The sequence below is a fragment of the Canis lupus genome, chromosome 24 (assembly GCF_011100685.1).
Source record: "Canis lupus familiaris isolate Mischka breed German Shepherd chromosome 24, alternate assembly UU_Cfam_GSD_1.0, whole genome shotgun sequence".
In the NCBI taxonomy this organism is placed as follows: domain Eukaryota; kingdom Metazoa; phylum Chordata; class Mammalia; order Carnivora; family Canidae; genus Canis; species Canis lupus.
In genome coordinates, this window is record NC_049245.1 from 34,837,825 (window position 1) to 34,855,359 (window position 17,535).

Below are 17,535 nucleotides of genomic sequence, written 5' to 3' on the forward strand. Positions count from 1 at the left end.
AAAGAAAAGAAAACTATAGACCAATATCCCTCATCAACATAGATAAAACACTTCTAAACAAAATGTTAACAAATCAAGTCCAACAATATATGAAAGAAGAATAATATATAATGACCAAGTGTGATTTATCCCCAGGAAGCAAAGGTGGTTTAAAATTTGAAAATCAATGTTATTTGCCATATTAACTAACTGGAAAGGGAAGGAAAAGTTCATCTAAATAGATGCATAGAAAATATTTGACAAGATTTATCATCTGTCCCTGATAAAAATTCCAAATTAGGAATAGAAGGGAACTTTCTTTATTAGAAAAAGACATGTTATAGACTGAATGTTTGTGTCCTCCTCCAGATTCACATGTTGAAGTCCTAATCCCCAATGTGTTGGTATTTGGAGGTGGAGTCTTTGGGAAGTAATTAGGTAATGACGGTGGAGCCCTCATAAATGGGGTTAGTGCAATTATAAGAAGAGACATATCAGAGTTAATATATCTCTCTCTCTACTGTGTCTGCATATAGCAAGAAGGCATCCATCTGAAAACCAGGAGGAAGACTCTGACTAGCAATAAAATTGGCCAATGCCTTGATCTTGGACTTCCCAGACTCCAGAAATGTGGAAAATAAATCTTTGTTATTTAAGCCACCCAGTCTGTGACATTTTTGTCATAGCAGCCCAAGCTGACTAAAATAGGATAGCTTCAAAAAACCTACAGCTACTCCCCAAGATCAGAAGCAAGACAAAGATGTATACTCTTACCAATTCTATTCACCATTGTATTGGAGATTCTAGCCAGTACAGTAAGGCAAGAAAAATAATTTAAAGCCTCCACATGGGAAAAGAAGTAAAATGACATGATCACCTATGTAGAAAATTAGATAGAATTTATTAAAATGCTGAAACTAAAAAGTGAGCTTAGCAATGTTGCAGAGTACTAAGTGAATGTATAAAAATCAATTGTATTTTAATATAGTAACAATAAGCAATAGGAAATAGGATAGTTTTTTAAAAAAAAGATTTATTTGAGAGGGAGAGAGTACAGTCAGAAAAGGCAGAGGGAAAGAAAAATTTAAGCAAACTCTGTGCTAAGCACAGACCCAGAGGTGGGGCTTGATTTCAAGACCCCAAGATCACAACCTGAGCTGAAACCAAGATTCAGGTGCTTAAATGACCACACCATCCAGGCACCCAGAAATGGGATAGTTTTAAATCTCATTTACGGTACCATCAAAAAATATTAAATGCTTTGGGATAAATCTGACAAAACATGTGCAAGAGTTGTACACTTAAAACTATGAAACACTACCGAAAGAAGTGAAGACTTAATTTTTTTAAGATTTGATTTATTTTTTCATAAGAGACACAGAGAGAGAGGCAGAGACACAGGCAGAGGGAGAGGCAGGCTCCCTGTGGGGAGCCTGATGCAGGACTCAATCCCAGGACCCCAGGATCATGCCCTGAGCCAAAGGCAGATGCTCAACCACTGAGCCACCCTAGGTGAAGACTTTAGTGAATGGAAAGATATACCTTACTCACAGCTCAGAAGACTTAATATTACTGAGATGTCAGCTCTTCACAAATTGATCTATGTATTTAACACAATCTCTGTCAATATCTGACTCTTCTCTGTAGAGATTAGCAAGCTAATTCTGAACTTCAAAGAATACAAAGGATCTAGAATAGCCTCAATGGCTCTGATACAGAAAAACAAAGTTGCAAAGCTAACACTACCTGATTTTAACACTTATTACAGGGGCACCTGGGTGGGTCAGTTGATTAAGTGTCTGACTTCTGCTCAGGTCATGATCCCTGGATCCTGGGATCAAGTTGGGCTCCCTGCTGAGAAGGGTGCCTGCTTCTCCCTCTGTCTCTGCGCCCCCTCACCCCCCGCTTGTGCTTTCTCTTTTATTCTCTCTCTCTTTCTCTCTCTCTCAAATAAATAAGTAAAATCTTAAAAAAAAATACTATAGGGCCACAGTAATCATGATAATATGGTATCACATAAAGATAGACAAGTAGATCAATGTACCAGAATAGAGCATGCAGAAATAAACACACATAGATATGGACAAATGATTTTTTTTATAAAGTTTCAAGACAATTCAGTGGAGAAAGGATAGTCTTCTCAACAAAAGATTCTTGACGACTGGATATCTATATTTGGAAAAACTGTACTTCAGCCCATAACTCACATGACATAAAAAAATTAACAAAGAATAGATCATAGACCTAAACATAAAATCATAAAACGTGTATAGAAAACAGGAGAAAATCTTTGTGACTTTGGGCTAGGCAAAGAATTCTCATATATGACACCAAAAACATGACCCAAAAAGAAAATAAATTCTATAAATTGGCTTCATAAAAATTTACAACTTTCACTCTTTGAAGGATACTGTGAGGAGAATGGGAAGAGAAGTCTGGGGGGCAAATAATTACAAAGCATGTATCTGATAAAGTATGTTGTATTAGAGTGCTCCAAAGAAACCAGAGATAGAGAGATAGAGATTTATTACAAAAAAATAGCTCAAATCAGCAAGTCCCGTGACCTGCCTCCTGCAAGCCAGAGAGCCAGGAAAGCTAGTAGAGCAATTCAGTCTGCGTCAGAAGGCCTAGGAACCAAGAACTCCAATGTCTAAGGCAGGAAAAGATGGACATCTCAGCTCAAGAAGAAAGGTAACTTGCACTTCCTCTGCCTTTTTGTTCTATTTGGGCCCTCAGTGAAATCGGTGATGCTCTCCTGCACATTAGTGAGGGCAGATCTCTACTGAGTCTATTGATTCAAATGCCAATCTCTTCTGGAGACACCCTCATAGACACACCCAAAAATAATGTTTTACCAGCCCATCAGCTTGACACACAAGATTCACCATCACATATTATGTAATATAGGAGGAATTCTCAAAACCCAAGACTAAGGAAACAAACAACTCAGTAATGAAATGGGCAAAATTTGAGCAGATACAAAAAAAGATACAAGGATGGCAAAAAAAAAAAAAAAGTACATAATTAAGATGCTGATCATTTGTCATTAGAGAAGTACAAATTAAATCCATAATGTGTACCCCTTAGAATGGCTGTAATCGTGAAAACTGACCATATCAAAGGTAGGCAAGGATGTCGAGCAACTAGAACTCTCTTACCCCACTGGTGGGAATGTGAAATGGCACAACCACTTTTGAAAACAACTTAGCAGTTTCTTAAAAAGTCAAACATAGACTCACCACACGACCTCATAATTACACTGGTAAAAAGAAAGCTTATAGTCATACCAAGATTGATGTGTGAACATTCATGGCAGCTTTATTCCATCCCAAAACTAGAATCAACCCGAATGTCCATCCACAAGTGAACAGACAGGGCGTGGTAAATCCACACAATAGAATAGTACTCAACAACACAAAGGAATGAACTGTCCATATACGTAACCACATGGATTGAATCTCAAAACAGTTATTCTGGTTGAAAGAAGCCAGACCAAAAAAAAAGCATATATACTGTGTGATTCCATTTCTTTAATACTCTAGAAAAAGCAAATTAATTTTTCTTGAGAGAAAGTGTATTAGTGGTCACCTGGGAAGCAGAGTGGTAGGCAAGGATCACAAAGGGATTACAAGGAAACTCTTGGAAGGTTGTGTAAAAGTGTAAGGAGAGAGAGAAAAAAAGAATGAAATGATCCCTAAGAAGGTTTACATAAATTGCTTTAGCCTGTGTACCTCTGACTGTGACCTTGAACCTTGACACTTCATTCTCAAGAATATAAAAAGGTGGGGAAAGAGCTATTTGGGGAGGGAAGCAAGGAGAGAGACTCTTTTTTTCTTTTAAGATTTTATTTACTTATTTGAGAGAGAGCAGAGCGATAGAGCACAAGTGGGGAGGCAGGGGCAGAGGGATAAGGAGAAACAGACTCCCCATTGAGCAGAGCACCTGACCAGGGCTTGATCCTAGGGCCCTGGGATCAGGACCTGAGCCAAAGGCAGACGCTTCACCAACTAGCCACCCAGGTGCCCTGGAAAACTCTTAATATATTGACTTCCCCAACACCTTATTTAGCCTTTTTTTAGATGCCTGGTATATCCCCTCTTTTTAATAATATTTGCCTGGATATTGATGGGGTTAACAAATGTTTTTCTAAGCCCCTATAGCCTTAGAATACCAAGTAAATCAGGATAAACTTTATCTACGACTCTTTAGCATCTGTGAATTTATTTACCGCCTATTTCCACCCTCCAGAAGAAAGTCTTTGCAAGATCAATATTTGAGGATCTCTCATGCTGCGTCCTGAAAATGCTGGGCAATTGGAGATGGCCCTGAAGTCCTGACAACTCAAAACCAAACCTTTTCTTATTATGTCCTTAGTCTGCTAAGAAGTTTTAGAAATATTGAATAAACCAAGTTCGGTCCCTTGGGTTTTAGGGGGAAATCGTCCTTCCAGGGTAAGGGGGGAAAAAAAACCAGTCCACATTGCCAAGTATTTTTAGACAAAAGCATTTTCCTCTTCATGGTCCAAGAACTGGCAATTATGGAAAGAGAGATGAAGTCCACAGGATACATTTGGGAGCTAAAACAAGCAGCTGTGAAACGAGAGAGCGGGATGGAGTGCCCTCTAAGGCTCTGCGCTGGTTTATGCTTCTGTCCCTCTAGCGAGGAGGGCTGGCCCAGACTGTGGCTCTACCTCCACCATTAGTTTGCGGGGTAACACAGAGTGACATCATCCCACTTCGGGAGTTAAATAAAGACAGTAAACTCTGATTTAAAAAAAAAAACATGTATTTCAAACTTCTGTGCTTAAAAAAACAATACAGCTTGGATGCTGGGTTTGGGACCTGGGTCCCGGGAGGGTGCTGCTCATTCCTGCAAGGTCATCAGACAGGTGCCTGAGGGCTTGAGGATGGCAGCCTCTCTGCACATTCCAGAAGCACCACCTCCTGGGTGGTGGAAGAGGCAGGTGGCCACCTTCTGCGCTGCACCTTCTCACTGACCCCGCATGTATATGGGTCAAGCCAGAACTCAGTTCACATCGTTTACTGACTCATCTCAAGTGCCAGCCCTGTGCTGTCTCATAGAGAATGGAGCAAGCCACACAGGGAGAGCAACACAGAGAATTCCCCCCAGATACCTCCCTTTCGCCCCAAGCTGGGCATTTCTTAAAGACAGCAAAGTTTGCTGCCCTGCCCCATATAATTACTAATTTCCTTCCTTCTGTTGCTCTGGGGATTCTCAGGCTTTAGGATATGGAGAGTTGCAAAGGCAAAACTCTGCTCATGTCACTACAGCTCCCCCAGCGGCTCGCCCGCACTCCCTAGATCTCCGCTCAGGTGTCCCCTTTTCCATGAGCCCTCCCAGAGAAGCCCATATCAGTTAGGAACCTCCCAGCACACCCCCACCCAGGCCCCATCCCATTTGTTAATTCTCTGTAACACGCATCCTCACCCGGGTGTTCTGTCCTCACTTGTTTGTCTGACGCCCCTCCCTCTCTCTAGAAGCTCAGTACTGTGAGAAGCAGTGCCTGGGACCGATGATGCCTGCCCAGGGCCTCTCTGCCCCATGAGTGAATGATCATGAATAGGCTGAAAGGACCACCCACAGCGGATTTGATTTCCACGAGATCTTTGTGTTCCATGCTGCCCTTGGGACCTAGCACCAGGGAGCTGGTTCTGGTGGTGTGATATTTCCTGGCAAAGCTTCTGATATGTCCACCCCTCCCTTTCCTACACAGGGGACTATAACACCCACAATGGACCTTCCACACCGGCAAAAGAGGGAGACGCAGACAGGCCACACCGGGCCTCCGATGGGAAGCTCCGAGGCCGGTCCAAGCGGAGCAGTGACCCCTCCCCAGCCGGGGACAACGAGATCGAGGTAACTCCAGACTGCTTGTTTGACGTGGTGAATGTGATCTCCATCTGTGGCTGGAACAAGAACCTGGGGCAGGGGGCAGAGTTCTGTCCATGCACACAGGGGAGAATGGCCCTTTGTGTCTGCAAAGCTCGGTAACAGAGAAAAGACCACTTGATGAGAAAGTAGAGAAGAATTATGTTGGCCATAAGGAAGTGCTGTTGACTGACCAGGCTAGGAAAAGTGACCCTGGAGATAGTAAAGAACATAGGACACAGGTTCTCGAATGTAGGCAGGGGAGCTGTGAAAACCTAGACTGCTGGGCCCCGCACTCTGAGTTTCCAATTCAGTAGATTGGGGGCGGGGGCTGAGAATTTGCATTTCCAGCAAGTTCCCAGAACTGTGCTGTTACTGCAGGGTTGGAGACCACATCCTGAGAGGCCCTGGTAAGGACACAAGTGGGCAGTGGACCTCCCCAGCTGGGTTAGAGGGTTCTTAACCCTGGCCACATATTAGTATCACCTTAGATGCTTTTTAAAATGCAGGTGCACAGGCCCCACCCCAGACTAATTAGATATACATTGCAAGGGAGTTCTAAAGTTTCCTCTCATGGTTCTAATATGGCTTGGATATTTATCTGTCTGGAGACAGGAGGCTGGCTCAGATGAGCTTGCACTGTTTCCATAATGCTGAGTTCCTTAGTAGCTCATGACCTGGGCTACACCTTAGAATCTCCTGGGGAGCATTGAAAGCCTTCATTTTCAAGCTGCACCCCAGACCAGTTAAATCCAATTCCCTGAGGGAGGAACCCAGGCACCAATATCTTAAAGCTCTCCAGGTGATTTCAGCGTGCAGCCCACACTGAGAACGGCTGGTCTGAGAGATGTGCCAGGCTTTATTGTAATAAAGCAAGTGTAGGATTATTGTTCAAGCACTGACATTTTCCCAAACAAAAAAAAAAAGCATGCATGAGAGAAGAGGACAGAGTATTAGTGGGGACAGAGGCAAAACAGATGCCTAGAAAAACAGAAAGAAGCAATCAATAGATATCTAGGGAGAAAAATGGGCATGTTCATTAGTTCATACTTCTTTGCAAAAGGCAGAAATATAGGAGGGCAGATCTGTTGGCTTGAGTGTGCTATGAGTATACGGGTAGTATCGGCAAGGTCTGGGTCCAGGCCGAGAGATCCGAAGGCATCATCATCCCATCTCTAGTCATAACCCTGTACGATTTATGCAGCAACTACAAAGCTGGGCCTTGAATTCAGATGTACTAAGAAATATCATTTTCACCATTTCCCTAAAGTCAATGTAATTTTGACTGAGTCTCCAGCCAGTTTCTGGACTTCTGGGTTTCCATGCCATACCTTGGGCGTGGGAATCCTTGTTGAGGACGGGAACCTTGGACTTCGAGACAATCCTTTGGTTGCAAGCAGCACAAACTGGTTCTGGTTACTTAAGCAAAATGGAAATTACTGAGAGGGAGCAACATGGAGAGGAAGTCACAAAACCAAGGTTCGAAAGAACAGTAACAAACAAAGGCCATGCTGAGGAATCTCTGGAACCTTGAGGATGCTGCCCCTGCTGGAGAGTAAACCACGTAGGATCCTAGCATCACTTCACACTGTGTCTGATTCCAAGGAGTCAGCCTCCCACTGGCCTGGCTCAGGCTGGCCCTTGATTGACAGTTCCACCAAGACAGCACACAGTGGGAGAAGAACACCAGCGTGCTCTTATCAGATGGGGACGGGGTGCTGGGGGCCCAACAACAAATGCCCCACCACCATGGCTTTTGAGATCTAGCCAGCGTTCGCTAGTAGAGCTGTACTCACTGGCAGGGTTGTTAGCACTTGTTCATGGCTAGGGTCTGTCCCAGCTGTCCCAGAAGGTGTTGAATATTTGGGATACCACGCTTGCCTCCGACCTTTGGTCAGCCTCCCGGGGTGTACTAGCAGCCATCCCCCCTGAGAGCCTGGCCCCCCTGGGGACCTGCCCCAGTTCCAGCCTTCCCCCGTCTCCGGGACTGCTCTCAGGCATAGGGATTTGTCTTTACTTTTCCTCTAATTCTCACAACCCTGACCTTCCAACACGGAGGAGACTTTGCACCGTCCCCTCAGCAGGACTGGGCCTCTACAAAAGCCTCGAAGAAAATCTGTTTGCCTCACGTTGTCTTTGCTTTGTCTGCCTCCCACATTCCTGAGGATTTCCTGCAGCTTCAGGTCACAGGTCTAAGGAGATGCAGAGACCAGAGCATAATGTCTTTTTTTTTCTTTCATTAATCAGTCACTTTATGTGCCTTCTGCTCTTGGTAGGGGTGGGGAGGGAGACATTTTCTGCTGAACGGAGAAGGTAGTGGAGGTGGCAGGGAAGTCGGGATTTACAGGGCGATACCATTCTGGAAACATCTGCGTCTTGATTCCAGAGGAAACAACTAGGCAAGGACAGTCGAAAAAGCGTGAGCTATGTTTTACTTCCATGCTCGCCGTCAGCGTGGAGGGTTGGCCCGGGTCTCACCTCCCAAGTCTTTGGCAGTGTTGCTAATGACGGGAGCCCATGAGAGAGAAGTTATGTAGAGAAGTGGAAAGGAGAGAAATTCTGAGTGTAGATTAGTTGAAATCCCTCAACTGCAGGTGCCAGAAACCAACCTGAGCTAGCTCAAGTGAAAAAGCAGAAGTTATTTTAGGGATACCGAAATTCTCTCAGAACCCCAGGGCGGGGGACAGCAGAGTGTCAGCAGGATACTGGAACCAGTAGGTAGACGAGGCAAGGAAGTACGTTTATACCTTCTCTCCCCACGCGCCACAGTGCAGGTGCTAGACTCCCGGACCTGGTGTCTTTTCAGCGGCTGGCTCCTGGGCTCCACCCTCCTCCAGCCCCACTCTGCTTCTAACTGAATCCAGGTCCTGGAAGAGGGTGGGGTGGTCTTTCCATCCCTCTCTTCCCTAGAGACTGGCCCTCCCTGTCCTTCAGATCGCTAGGCCGCCAACAGCCACTCAAAGATGATGAATGTCTTTCTAGGTTCCAATTTGAAGTTTTCAAGGAAAGGCCTCTGACCCAGTTGGGATTAGGGGCTTTCTCTGACCCAAACCCTAGTGAGCTAGAGAGTCGGATCACCTGCATAATAGCCCCCAGAAACCCACTCACTAAGGATCTAGGGCAGGGGAAGAGAGGGCTAGGGAGGGGGACAGACTTTGTTCTTCAAAGGGAGTGTAGTACATAAATTAATGGAATCTGCATTCAATTTGAAAATATTCACTGATTTTTTTTAATTCCTTTACCAAAATTTCTAAGTTTAACTAATCCAGCTGAGTTAGTTCAGATAAACTAGGACTTAGAATATTGAAATCCAGAAGCCCTTCTTAAAAACAGTAGTTGTTGGGGCACCTGGGTGGCCCAGTGGTTGAGCGTCTGCCTTCAGCTCAGGGCATGATCCCCAGGTCCTGGGATCGAGTCCCACATTGAGCTCCCTGCAGAGAGCCTGCTTCTCCCTCTGCCTATGTTTCTGCCTCTCTCTGTGTGTCTCTCCTGAATAAATAAATAAAATCTTTAAAAAAATAGTTGTCAAACTTTTTTTTACCATGACTCATAATAAGAACAACACTTAATACTGTGACCCAGCACATACACACACATAACTATAATTAGACCAAAAAACTCATGAAATGACACTCATATCTGCCGATTACTTTGAAAAATCCCTGCACTAACTGACCTTTTCCTCCTACAGACCACCCTGCTCTTTACTGTTAAGGACATGGCAAAGGCCTTATGTGTAAGTAGAGCCATTCACCTCCAGAGAGTTTTCAGGGGTGGCCCATTCGAGATGGCAGACTGAGTAGCTGCCTTTGGCGCTCATCCCCTACACCAGCTACACACACAATCAGTCGGGCCCTTTGCTCTTAAAAACAGTCATCACCAGGAAAATGAGGAAAACCAACAATGTGAAAAATTAGGTCAAGAAAAGGTAATAGGATAAATGATAGAATATAAGAAATAAAAAAGAACATAGGAAAATTCTGTTTGGCTTTCTTATAAGGATCCAAGAAGCTCTTGCCTCCAGAAAATAAGAAGTGGAGGGTCTTGGGAAGGAAATATTCAGAGACAAAGTAAGAGTCACTGGAAATTTTTAAATGACAGAAGTTCAATAGGAGGATTAGGAGAAAATGTTTAAGAAACCTCCCAGAGTACAGATCAAAAAGACAAAACTATAGAAAGTATTTAAGTATAAGCAGTATTGGTCAAAAAAGTCTAATTTGACTGTCAGGAATTCCAGCAAGAGAGAACAGTGGAAATGGTGGGAGGAAATCATTTAAAGAAATAAGATCGAAAAAAAAGAAAGAAGGAAGGAAGATCGAAAATGCCAGGTGCTGAACAGTATGAATGCAAAAAGATCACACCTAGGTATATCCTCCTGGAACTTGAAGATTGCAAATATAAAGATCCTAAGTATCCAAAAGAGAAAAAAAAAGCAAAACTTGCAAAGGACTGAAGATCAATGAAACATCACACTTCTCACCAGTCACCCCGGACACTACAAGCCAATGGAGAAATGCTTTCAAACATCTAGAGGACATTATTTTCCAATTGGAATTCTGTACCCAGAGGTACCATAGAGCAACATAAAGATAGCGATGTAGGAATTCTATTTTCCAGGCATCGTTTTAGAAGAAGCAGCTTAAAGATGTGCTCAAGCAAACCAGGAAGAAAACTAAGAGAGAGGGGCATCTAGGTGGCTCAGTTGGTTGAGCATCCAACTCTTGGTTTCAGCTCAGGTCACAATCTTGGAGTCTTGGGATCAAGCCCCACGTTGGGCTCTGCACTTAGTGCAGTCTGCTTGTCCCTCTCTCTCCTCCTCTGCTCCTCCCTACTTGCGCTCCTCCCCTCCTTGTGCCTGTGCTCACTCTCTCACTCTCTCTCTCTCTCTCAAATAAATAAATAAGATCTTAAAAAAAAAAAAAGACTTGGAATCCAAGAAAAAGTGGATCTCATCTGGAAATGCAGTAAAAGGACATCTCAGGATGCTTCAGCAAGCCTGAAGATGATCCAGTCCACACTGGAACATCCTGTCACCGAGGAGGAACATCTTTGATATGGAGGGTGTGGCCAAATTTGAGATTCTAATGAAGACACATCATTGGAAACTAGAAAAGAATTAAAGAAATCAATAAACTCCTGCAAAAACAAAAAGTTATTCCAGACAGGACATGGCTCCTACATCGACACACCGGGATATGGCATGATTTTAACTGAGAAAGAGCGCAGGAAAGGACGTGACCTTGATAGGAGGAACTGTCTCCTGAAAGCGGCTCTAGGGTTAAGACATCTGACACCCAGAGAAGGAAGGGAAATCCCAGCATCACTGGGCTCTGCAGGGAACAGTAATCACAAGATGTGAGTGCTCTTTACTGGTTACCAGCTTTGAAAAGCAGCATCTAGACAGAGCCCAGGAGATGGAAGTGCAGCTCTGAAACCAAATGCACGAATAAGTCTGTCCATGTTGGCAGCGCAAAAATAAGGCTAACAACGCTGCTCAAATCGGAGCTGGGAGGAGTGGAGGAAGGGGTGGGGACGCTGGACGCCGGCAGCCATCATCTTCCATGGGGGATTTACTGTTTTAGCCGAGGAAAGTGTCCAAAGTGGATGGTCTTAGAAATAAAGGGCCTCACATATGTGAAAAATGCAAAGTCCTGGAAAAATGAGGGACATTACCAGGAGCTAAACCCTCATCTTTGGCATTACTCAGTCAAGAGCTATTGTCTAAAGTTGGCAAATTGGGAAGTAAAGAAGGCATAAGTATGTTACTTAAGAGTTGTGGAGGTAATCCCCAGGATTGTTAAAAACAGGAGCATTTAGAAGCAGTTGGGTTTATGGTGAGCAGTGAATGTAAAAAAAAAAAAAAAGGTAGTACTTCATTTTTCCCAATGAGTTATATGATTTTTATTGTTGTTTTTGGACTGGTCTCCTCCATTTTCGAGCTTTTATGTGGAAGGCAAGAACAGGCTTCTTGGTTCTGGCATCTGTGGGTTGATAGGAGCCCAGAATTGGCCATCAGAATCCACTTTACACAGCTGAGGTTGGATGGGGACCCAGTGACACATCAGTGAGTCACATGTTTTATAACTTAAAGATAATGTTTTTCAAGATTTCTCTCTCCTCCCGGGGAATTAATTTCTGCAGACATTAAGTCAGATGCAAGCAAGTCCATTTGTCTCCATTCTCTTCCTCTCTTTCATCACAGCGTGTGTTCGTGTGGGATTTGGATGAGACAATAATTATTTTTCACTCCTTACTCACCGGGACTTTTGCATCCAGATATGGGAAGGTAAGAATCCATTTTGTCTCTTCTCTCTCTCTCTCTCTCTCTCTCTGTGTCTCCCTCTCTCTCTCTCTTTTTTTTTCAACATGACAATCTGTCCAGCTGGTTTGTCCTGGGAATTGTGGGGGTAGTTTATGAGACGGCCTTCTCCAACTAAAGCTGCCCCTCTGGGTCAGTCTGGGTTTGAGAACTCCTATGAAATTTTTCCTCGACATGTGAAAATTTAATTAGCTTCCCCTCCTGTCATCCCCCAATGCCTTTCTTCCAACACACAAGGCGTTCAGCATCCACTTGGTAGGATATAAGCTTAGAGGCTTCAGCTGTCTCCCTCCTAAGAGGGCGAGGATACACTGGCCAAAAACAGTAATCTTAGCTAAAAAACGAGGTAAAGTATTTTTCTGGTTCCCTGTTGTTTATCTTAGTGTCTCCGGCAGATGAATTCCATTTTCCTTCCGTTTCTCTGAGACGAGGGGGAGGCGTTTTCTCAGCTCCGGCGTGGACCTTCGCCACAGCTTTGCAAACATATCATCAAGTTATATCGGAGAACCGTCCAGTTAGAATTCTGGGCAAAGGCTGTCAGCTGAGGGGTGGTGAAGGCAGGCAACACGGACCCCACCTTAATAATGCAAAAACGAACCGGGCAGATAGCAGGCAAGGCCTGCCGATTCTTTGCCTTGGCCCTGTTGCCTCCCCGGCAGACCACATGTGGATGCCATCTCTGCAGGGAGACAGGTGGGGGTGGAGAGACAGAGCTTTCGAGAACAGGCGAGCCATCATCTCATCCGAGGTGAGCGACCTGCTGGCAGCTGCCTCCACGCATGGGTAGGAACCATGAGACTCACCAGCGCCTGGAAAATATTTCTGTTTCTGTTTAGAGACCAGAAATATGATTTGACATCACCTCATGGCTTTTCCAGCTGCTCGTGTTTTTTATGGGGGTTATAACAAGCTGGATGTGTAATTAGTGCGATAGATTTATCATCTGCCATTATGTTGTAAAGAATATAAAAATGGTGTCGGTGGTGCAGAAATCTCTTGCCACGTAGGAATGCCGTTAATATGTCTAGCAGTGCCTGCGGGAAATCCGGCGTGCGTTCTTGGATGGAGCACAGCTTAGGTAGAGGATGGCAGAGTCAGAGCTGCTGAAAACACCAGAGTGGACTTGGCAGCCATTGCAAAAGGTTGGGCCATCCCAAAGGGCCTAGAGTAGTGGGTTGCCCACTCGGTCTGGGTGTGTTTGGGGTTTTCTAACCACCCTGGTTAAGTTCCCTTCCCCCCCACCTAAAGAAAACATGCCTTCACCCTTCCTGCCCTTAGAGATAGCCCACTCTGAAGTTCTACAGCGGGACAGTTGGGTTCTGGTAGATAGTGTAGGGCTGTGTAATCTTGGGGATGGTCTTTGTGTCTATGCCAGCACCGTTCCAGAAACCCAACTGTGAGCATCCTCAAGACAGGCACAAAGCCCAGAGCACCTTTCTGAGCCCATGCCACCTGAGCCGCGTCAGTCCTCTTTGCCAGAGGGGTCCTCCTCCAACACAAGCCCCGATCGTGCCACTTCCTTTCTAGAAAATGGTCACCAGCTTCCTCGTCGACAAACCCTAACCCCAGCCCCGCAAGGCCCTTCATGAGCTGGCTCCCGCCCCACTCTGCAGCCCCATTTCCCACTACTCATCCTAAATTGCTTTCTGCCCTCAAACTCAGCCAATTGTCTCTCATCTCTGCTGGGTTTCTCCCAGGAAGCACCAGGCACAGAGCAGGAAAGTGAGGCAGGGGCAGTACAGGTTGCATAAATTGTTACTCCTACAGATGAGGCTCAGTCCCACCAGAGGCCCCCAGGAGACTTTAGAACATACATCCCAGGTTGACACTGGAATGAGTGAGGGTGCTGGGATATTTACCCGCATATTCCCTTCTGTCATAGGCTGAAGGCTCTACTAAGAGTATTACCTCCCTGCACTGCCCGCCGGCCCCAAGGAACCCCTAGAGTATGGTGCTAACAATTGAAAGCCTCTGCATGTAGAGGAATGGCAACAGCTGAGGGGAAATGGGGAAGGGGCACACTGGAAGCCTCTGCTGTAATCTGGAATATTCTAGCATGTTCTTTCACTAGATTAAATCTTAGTTTCAGTTCTCATTAGCTTCCTTCAAGAGGACTTTGCTAACCACTCCCCTTTATCTAAATTGCAACTCTTCTTATTACTGTGTTTTTCATGCATAATTATGCACTCACCGTCTGCCTCCCTTCTAGGCTATATGTACCATCAGGGCAGGGTCCGCGAACGTGTGCCTGGCCAGAATTGCTCAATAAATATTTGTTGCATGAATAAGTCAGAACAATCCTCTAGAATGAAAGCTACATGATGACAGGCACATTTTTTGCCCTGTTTTGTTCATTGCTTTATCCTCAGTTCATAGAACAGTCTCCCCCGCCCCCTGCGACTTAGAAGGCGCCAAATAAATATTTGTCGAAGGAAGGAAGGAAGGAAAATAGTATCAAAACAAAAAATGCCTAGCTGGTGGCCACCGACCAAATTCAGCCTGCAGACATTTTTGTTTGGCCCCTAGAGTGTTTGAAAAAATGTGAATTTGTCGCCAACATTTAAAAATCAGGAGATTGTACAGACCAAAACAATCCAGATTTCCAACTCTTCTTGAAAAATTAGAAAATCTGGCAATCCTACATTCTCATGTGGCAGCAATCAACAGGAGCTGAGTAGCGACTAGCCTCCTTAGAGGGGGCGTCTGCTGTGCAGCCCAACCACAGCCCCCACTTGGCCTGTTTAACCCACTTATGGGAACCTCCTGGCCCCACTGGCATCTGAGTGCCAACATCCTATGCTGGAATTTCAGAACCACTGAAGGCCGGAGTTGGAAGGACCTAGGAGACCAACATGCACAAATAGTCTCCATAGTACAGAAGGAGAAACTGAGGCCCAGAGAGAGTAAGATCACCCAGGAGAGAGTAAAAGTCATATATCAGGCTCACTTGCCTGCCTGTGAGCACCCAGGATGTCCAGGGAAAGCTGAGATGAGAAGCTCTTGGAGCATCCCAGGTCCCCTGTGCCATGTTCACTCCAATTCTAGAATTCACCACTCCCTCCTCCAGTTCTCCCCTAGGTAAGGAATGGGGGCTTTTTATTTTCATTTGCTAAAGCCAGCCACCCCGAGGGAGACCCAAAATAACCATGGCTTAAGCAAGACAGTTTATTTCTTCCATGTAGCAGTCCAGGCGTGAGCAGCTCCAGCTGGTAGGGCTGCTACACAGCACCAGGCACCAAGGCCCTATGTGTTTCCCTGTCATCCCTAGACCATTGCCCTCATAGGCAAGATAAAACCTAGCTCACCCTCATGGTACATTCCACTCAATGGGAAGAGGGAACAGGAAAAGAAGAATTTACTCCTCTTTATTTTACTTCCTTTTTATTTTTTTTCCCCTCTCTGCTAAGGGCCAGATACAGAACCTATACATATCATTTCTATTCGTATCCCATTGGCTGGAACCTGATCACATGGCCACAGGTAGCTGCAAGGGAGTCTGGGAAATGCAGTTTCATCACGTGCACCATTAAAGTTCAGACAGAAAGGAAGAATGGATATTGGACAGCTAGCGTTTTCCTAGCACAAAGTACCATCTAATAAGACGAAGAACAATGAAAGAGAAAAATGTTGAAGAATGTAGAGGGCAATCGTATTTGTAGTTCTGAAGCTCCAAAGAGAGGTCTGGGCTACAGCAATAAACTTGGAAATCAGAGAAGTATCAAGGACCTAGAGGAACAGGAGCATGAGCCCCATCTTGCTGACAGAGTAACTGAGACACCGGGGGGTTATGTAGTCAAGGTATTCATAATAGAACAAAAATATGTGGCCTTGACTTTTGGCCCACAACTCTTCCTCTTTGTGCTTTTCCAGAACCTACAGCTATGTGGAGCTCATTATTAATTACTGGTATCAAGCAGGAGTCAGTTTGAAGCATGCAGTGTTTAAGCTATAAAGGGTATTTATTGAATCATAATAATTGAAACACTCAGAGGAATCTGGAATTCAGGTTGGGCTGGATCCAGGAACACAAGCAATGTTCTCGGGGCTTGGTCTTTCTGTATCCCTCAGCTGACCCTCTCCATAGAGCAACTCCCTGTCAGCAATCCCAACTGAAAAAGAAGGCCTACTTCCTGAATTCCAGCACAACTCTCAGGCTTGAATCTCATTGGCCCAACCTCTGTGGCTCTGATTAGCCAGCCCAGATCAAGAGCTGATGCCCAGAGAGAATAGAGGAGCAGATCAGCTCCATCCCTACCAAATGCACAGAATGGAGGAGGGATGTTTCCCAAAGGAAACTGAAATGCTCTTTCCAGAAGAGGGTGAGGACCACGGAGGTCCAGAATGGGCTCTGAAGGCCGAGACAGCCTGTACATCCATGCCAGCGCCCAGGCCCAGCGGCTCTTTGCCTGTGGCCTCTGCATTGAGCACTGTCCAAGAAGCAGAAATCATACCAATTGTGGTCCCAGCCAAAGGGGTAACTTGCTGTTTACTTAGGGAAATAAGACCAACAGAGCTAAAATGATTAAGGAATGATTCAAAACAGAGTGTTTGAATTTTCAAACAGAAACTGGGCTCTCTTCCTGTTCCCAATCAGAGGCATGTGCTGCTCGAGGCTGTCATCTCTCCACTTCCTTTCCATCTCTTCCTACCCGGTGCTCAGCGCCAGAGCAACCCCTTGGTAGCTGTACCTCCCCTCATCTTGTGGATCCATTAGAAATTCCCTGGAGAGCTGGAGCAGCCAGCAATCGCCGCCTCTTCCCTAACCTCTCCTCCTCCCACCCCGCTCCCAGCAGTCCCTGAACTCTACTTTTTTCCAGCCCGGATTAGGCAAATGCAAGGTGGTCAGGAGCCTTTCTTTGCCTGTGGCCAGGAGAGGACTCTAAGAAGGATTAATCAGCAGTCCACCGCCCAGGGGTTCACAGTGAGTCCGCCGGACTCCTCCCTTTGTGCCTTGCTTTCCAGGCAGCTCAGTATCGGTTGGAAAGTCAACTCTGGGACCAGCTGTGTGTGTCTTTTTAATAACAGCTTTCCGGAGATCTAGTCCCCATGCCCTACCTGCACGTTCCAGTCTGTACAATTCAGCGATGTTTAGCATCTCACAGAGTTGTGCAACCATCACCACCATCTAACTTTAGGATGTTTTCATCACCCCAGAAGGAAAGCCCTTGCCCCTAAGCAGTCACTTCCCTATCTCCCCCAGGCCCTGGCAAACTACAAATCTACTTTTGGCCTCCAGAGATTTGTCTCTTCTAGACATTTATTATAAAATAAATCATACAATATGTGGTCTTTTGTGACCTGCCTCTTTCACTTAGCCTGCTGTTTCCGAGATCCATCGATGCTGTAGA

General features: G+C 45.3%; 1 protein-coding gene across 3 annotated transcripts in view; it reads left to right on the forward strand.

Moving 5' to 3' along the window:
• EYA2 (EYA transcriptional coactivator and phosphatase 2) overlaps positions 1-17,535 on the forward strand; it is a 264,015-nt gene that overhangs the window by 170,911 nt on the left and 75,569 nt on the right. For all 3 annotated transcript variants that reach the window (XM_038572509.1, XM_038572510.1, XM_038572511.1), the window contains 2 exons: positions 5,714-5,856; positions 12,071-12,154. In XM_038572509.1, coding sequence (XP_038428437.1) covers positions 5,714-5,856; positions 12,071-12,154 — 227 coding nt within the window. The remainder of the gene's footprint in view (positions 1-5,713; positions 5,857-12,070; positions 12,155-17,535) is intronic.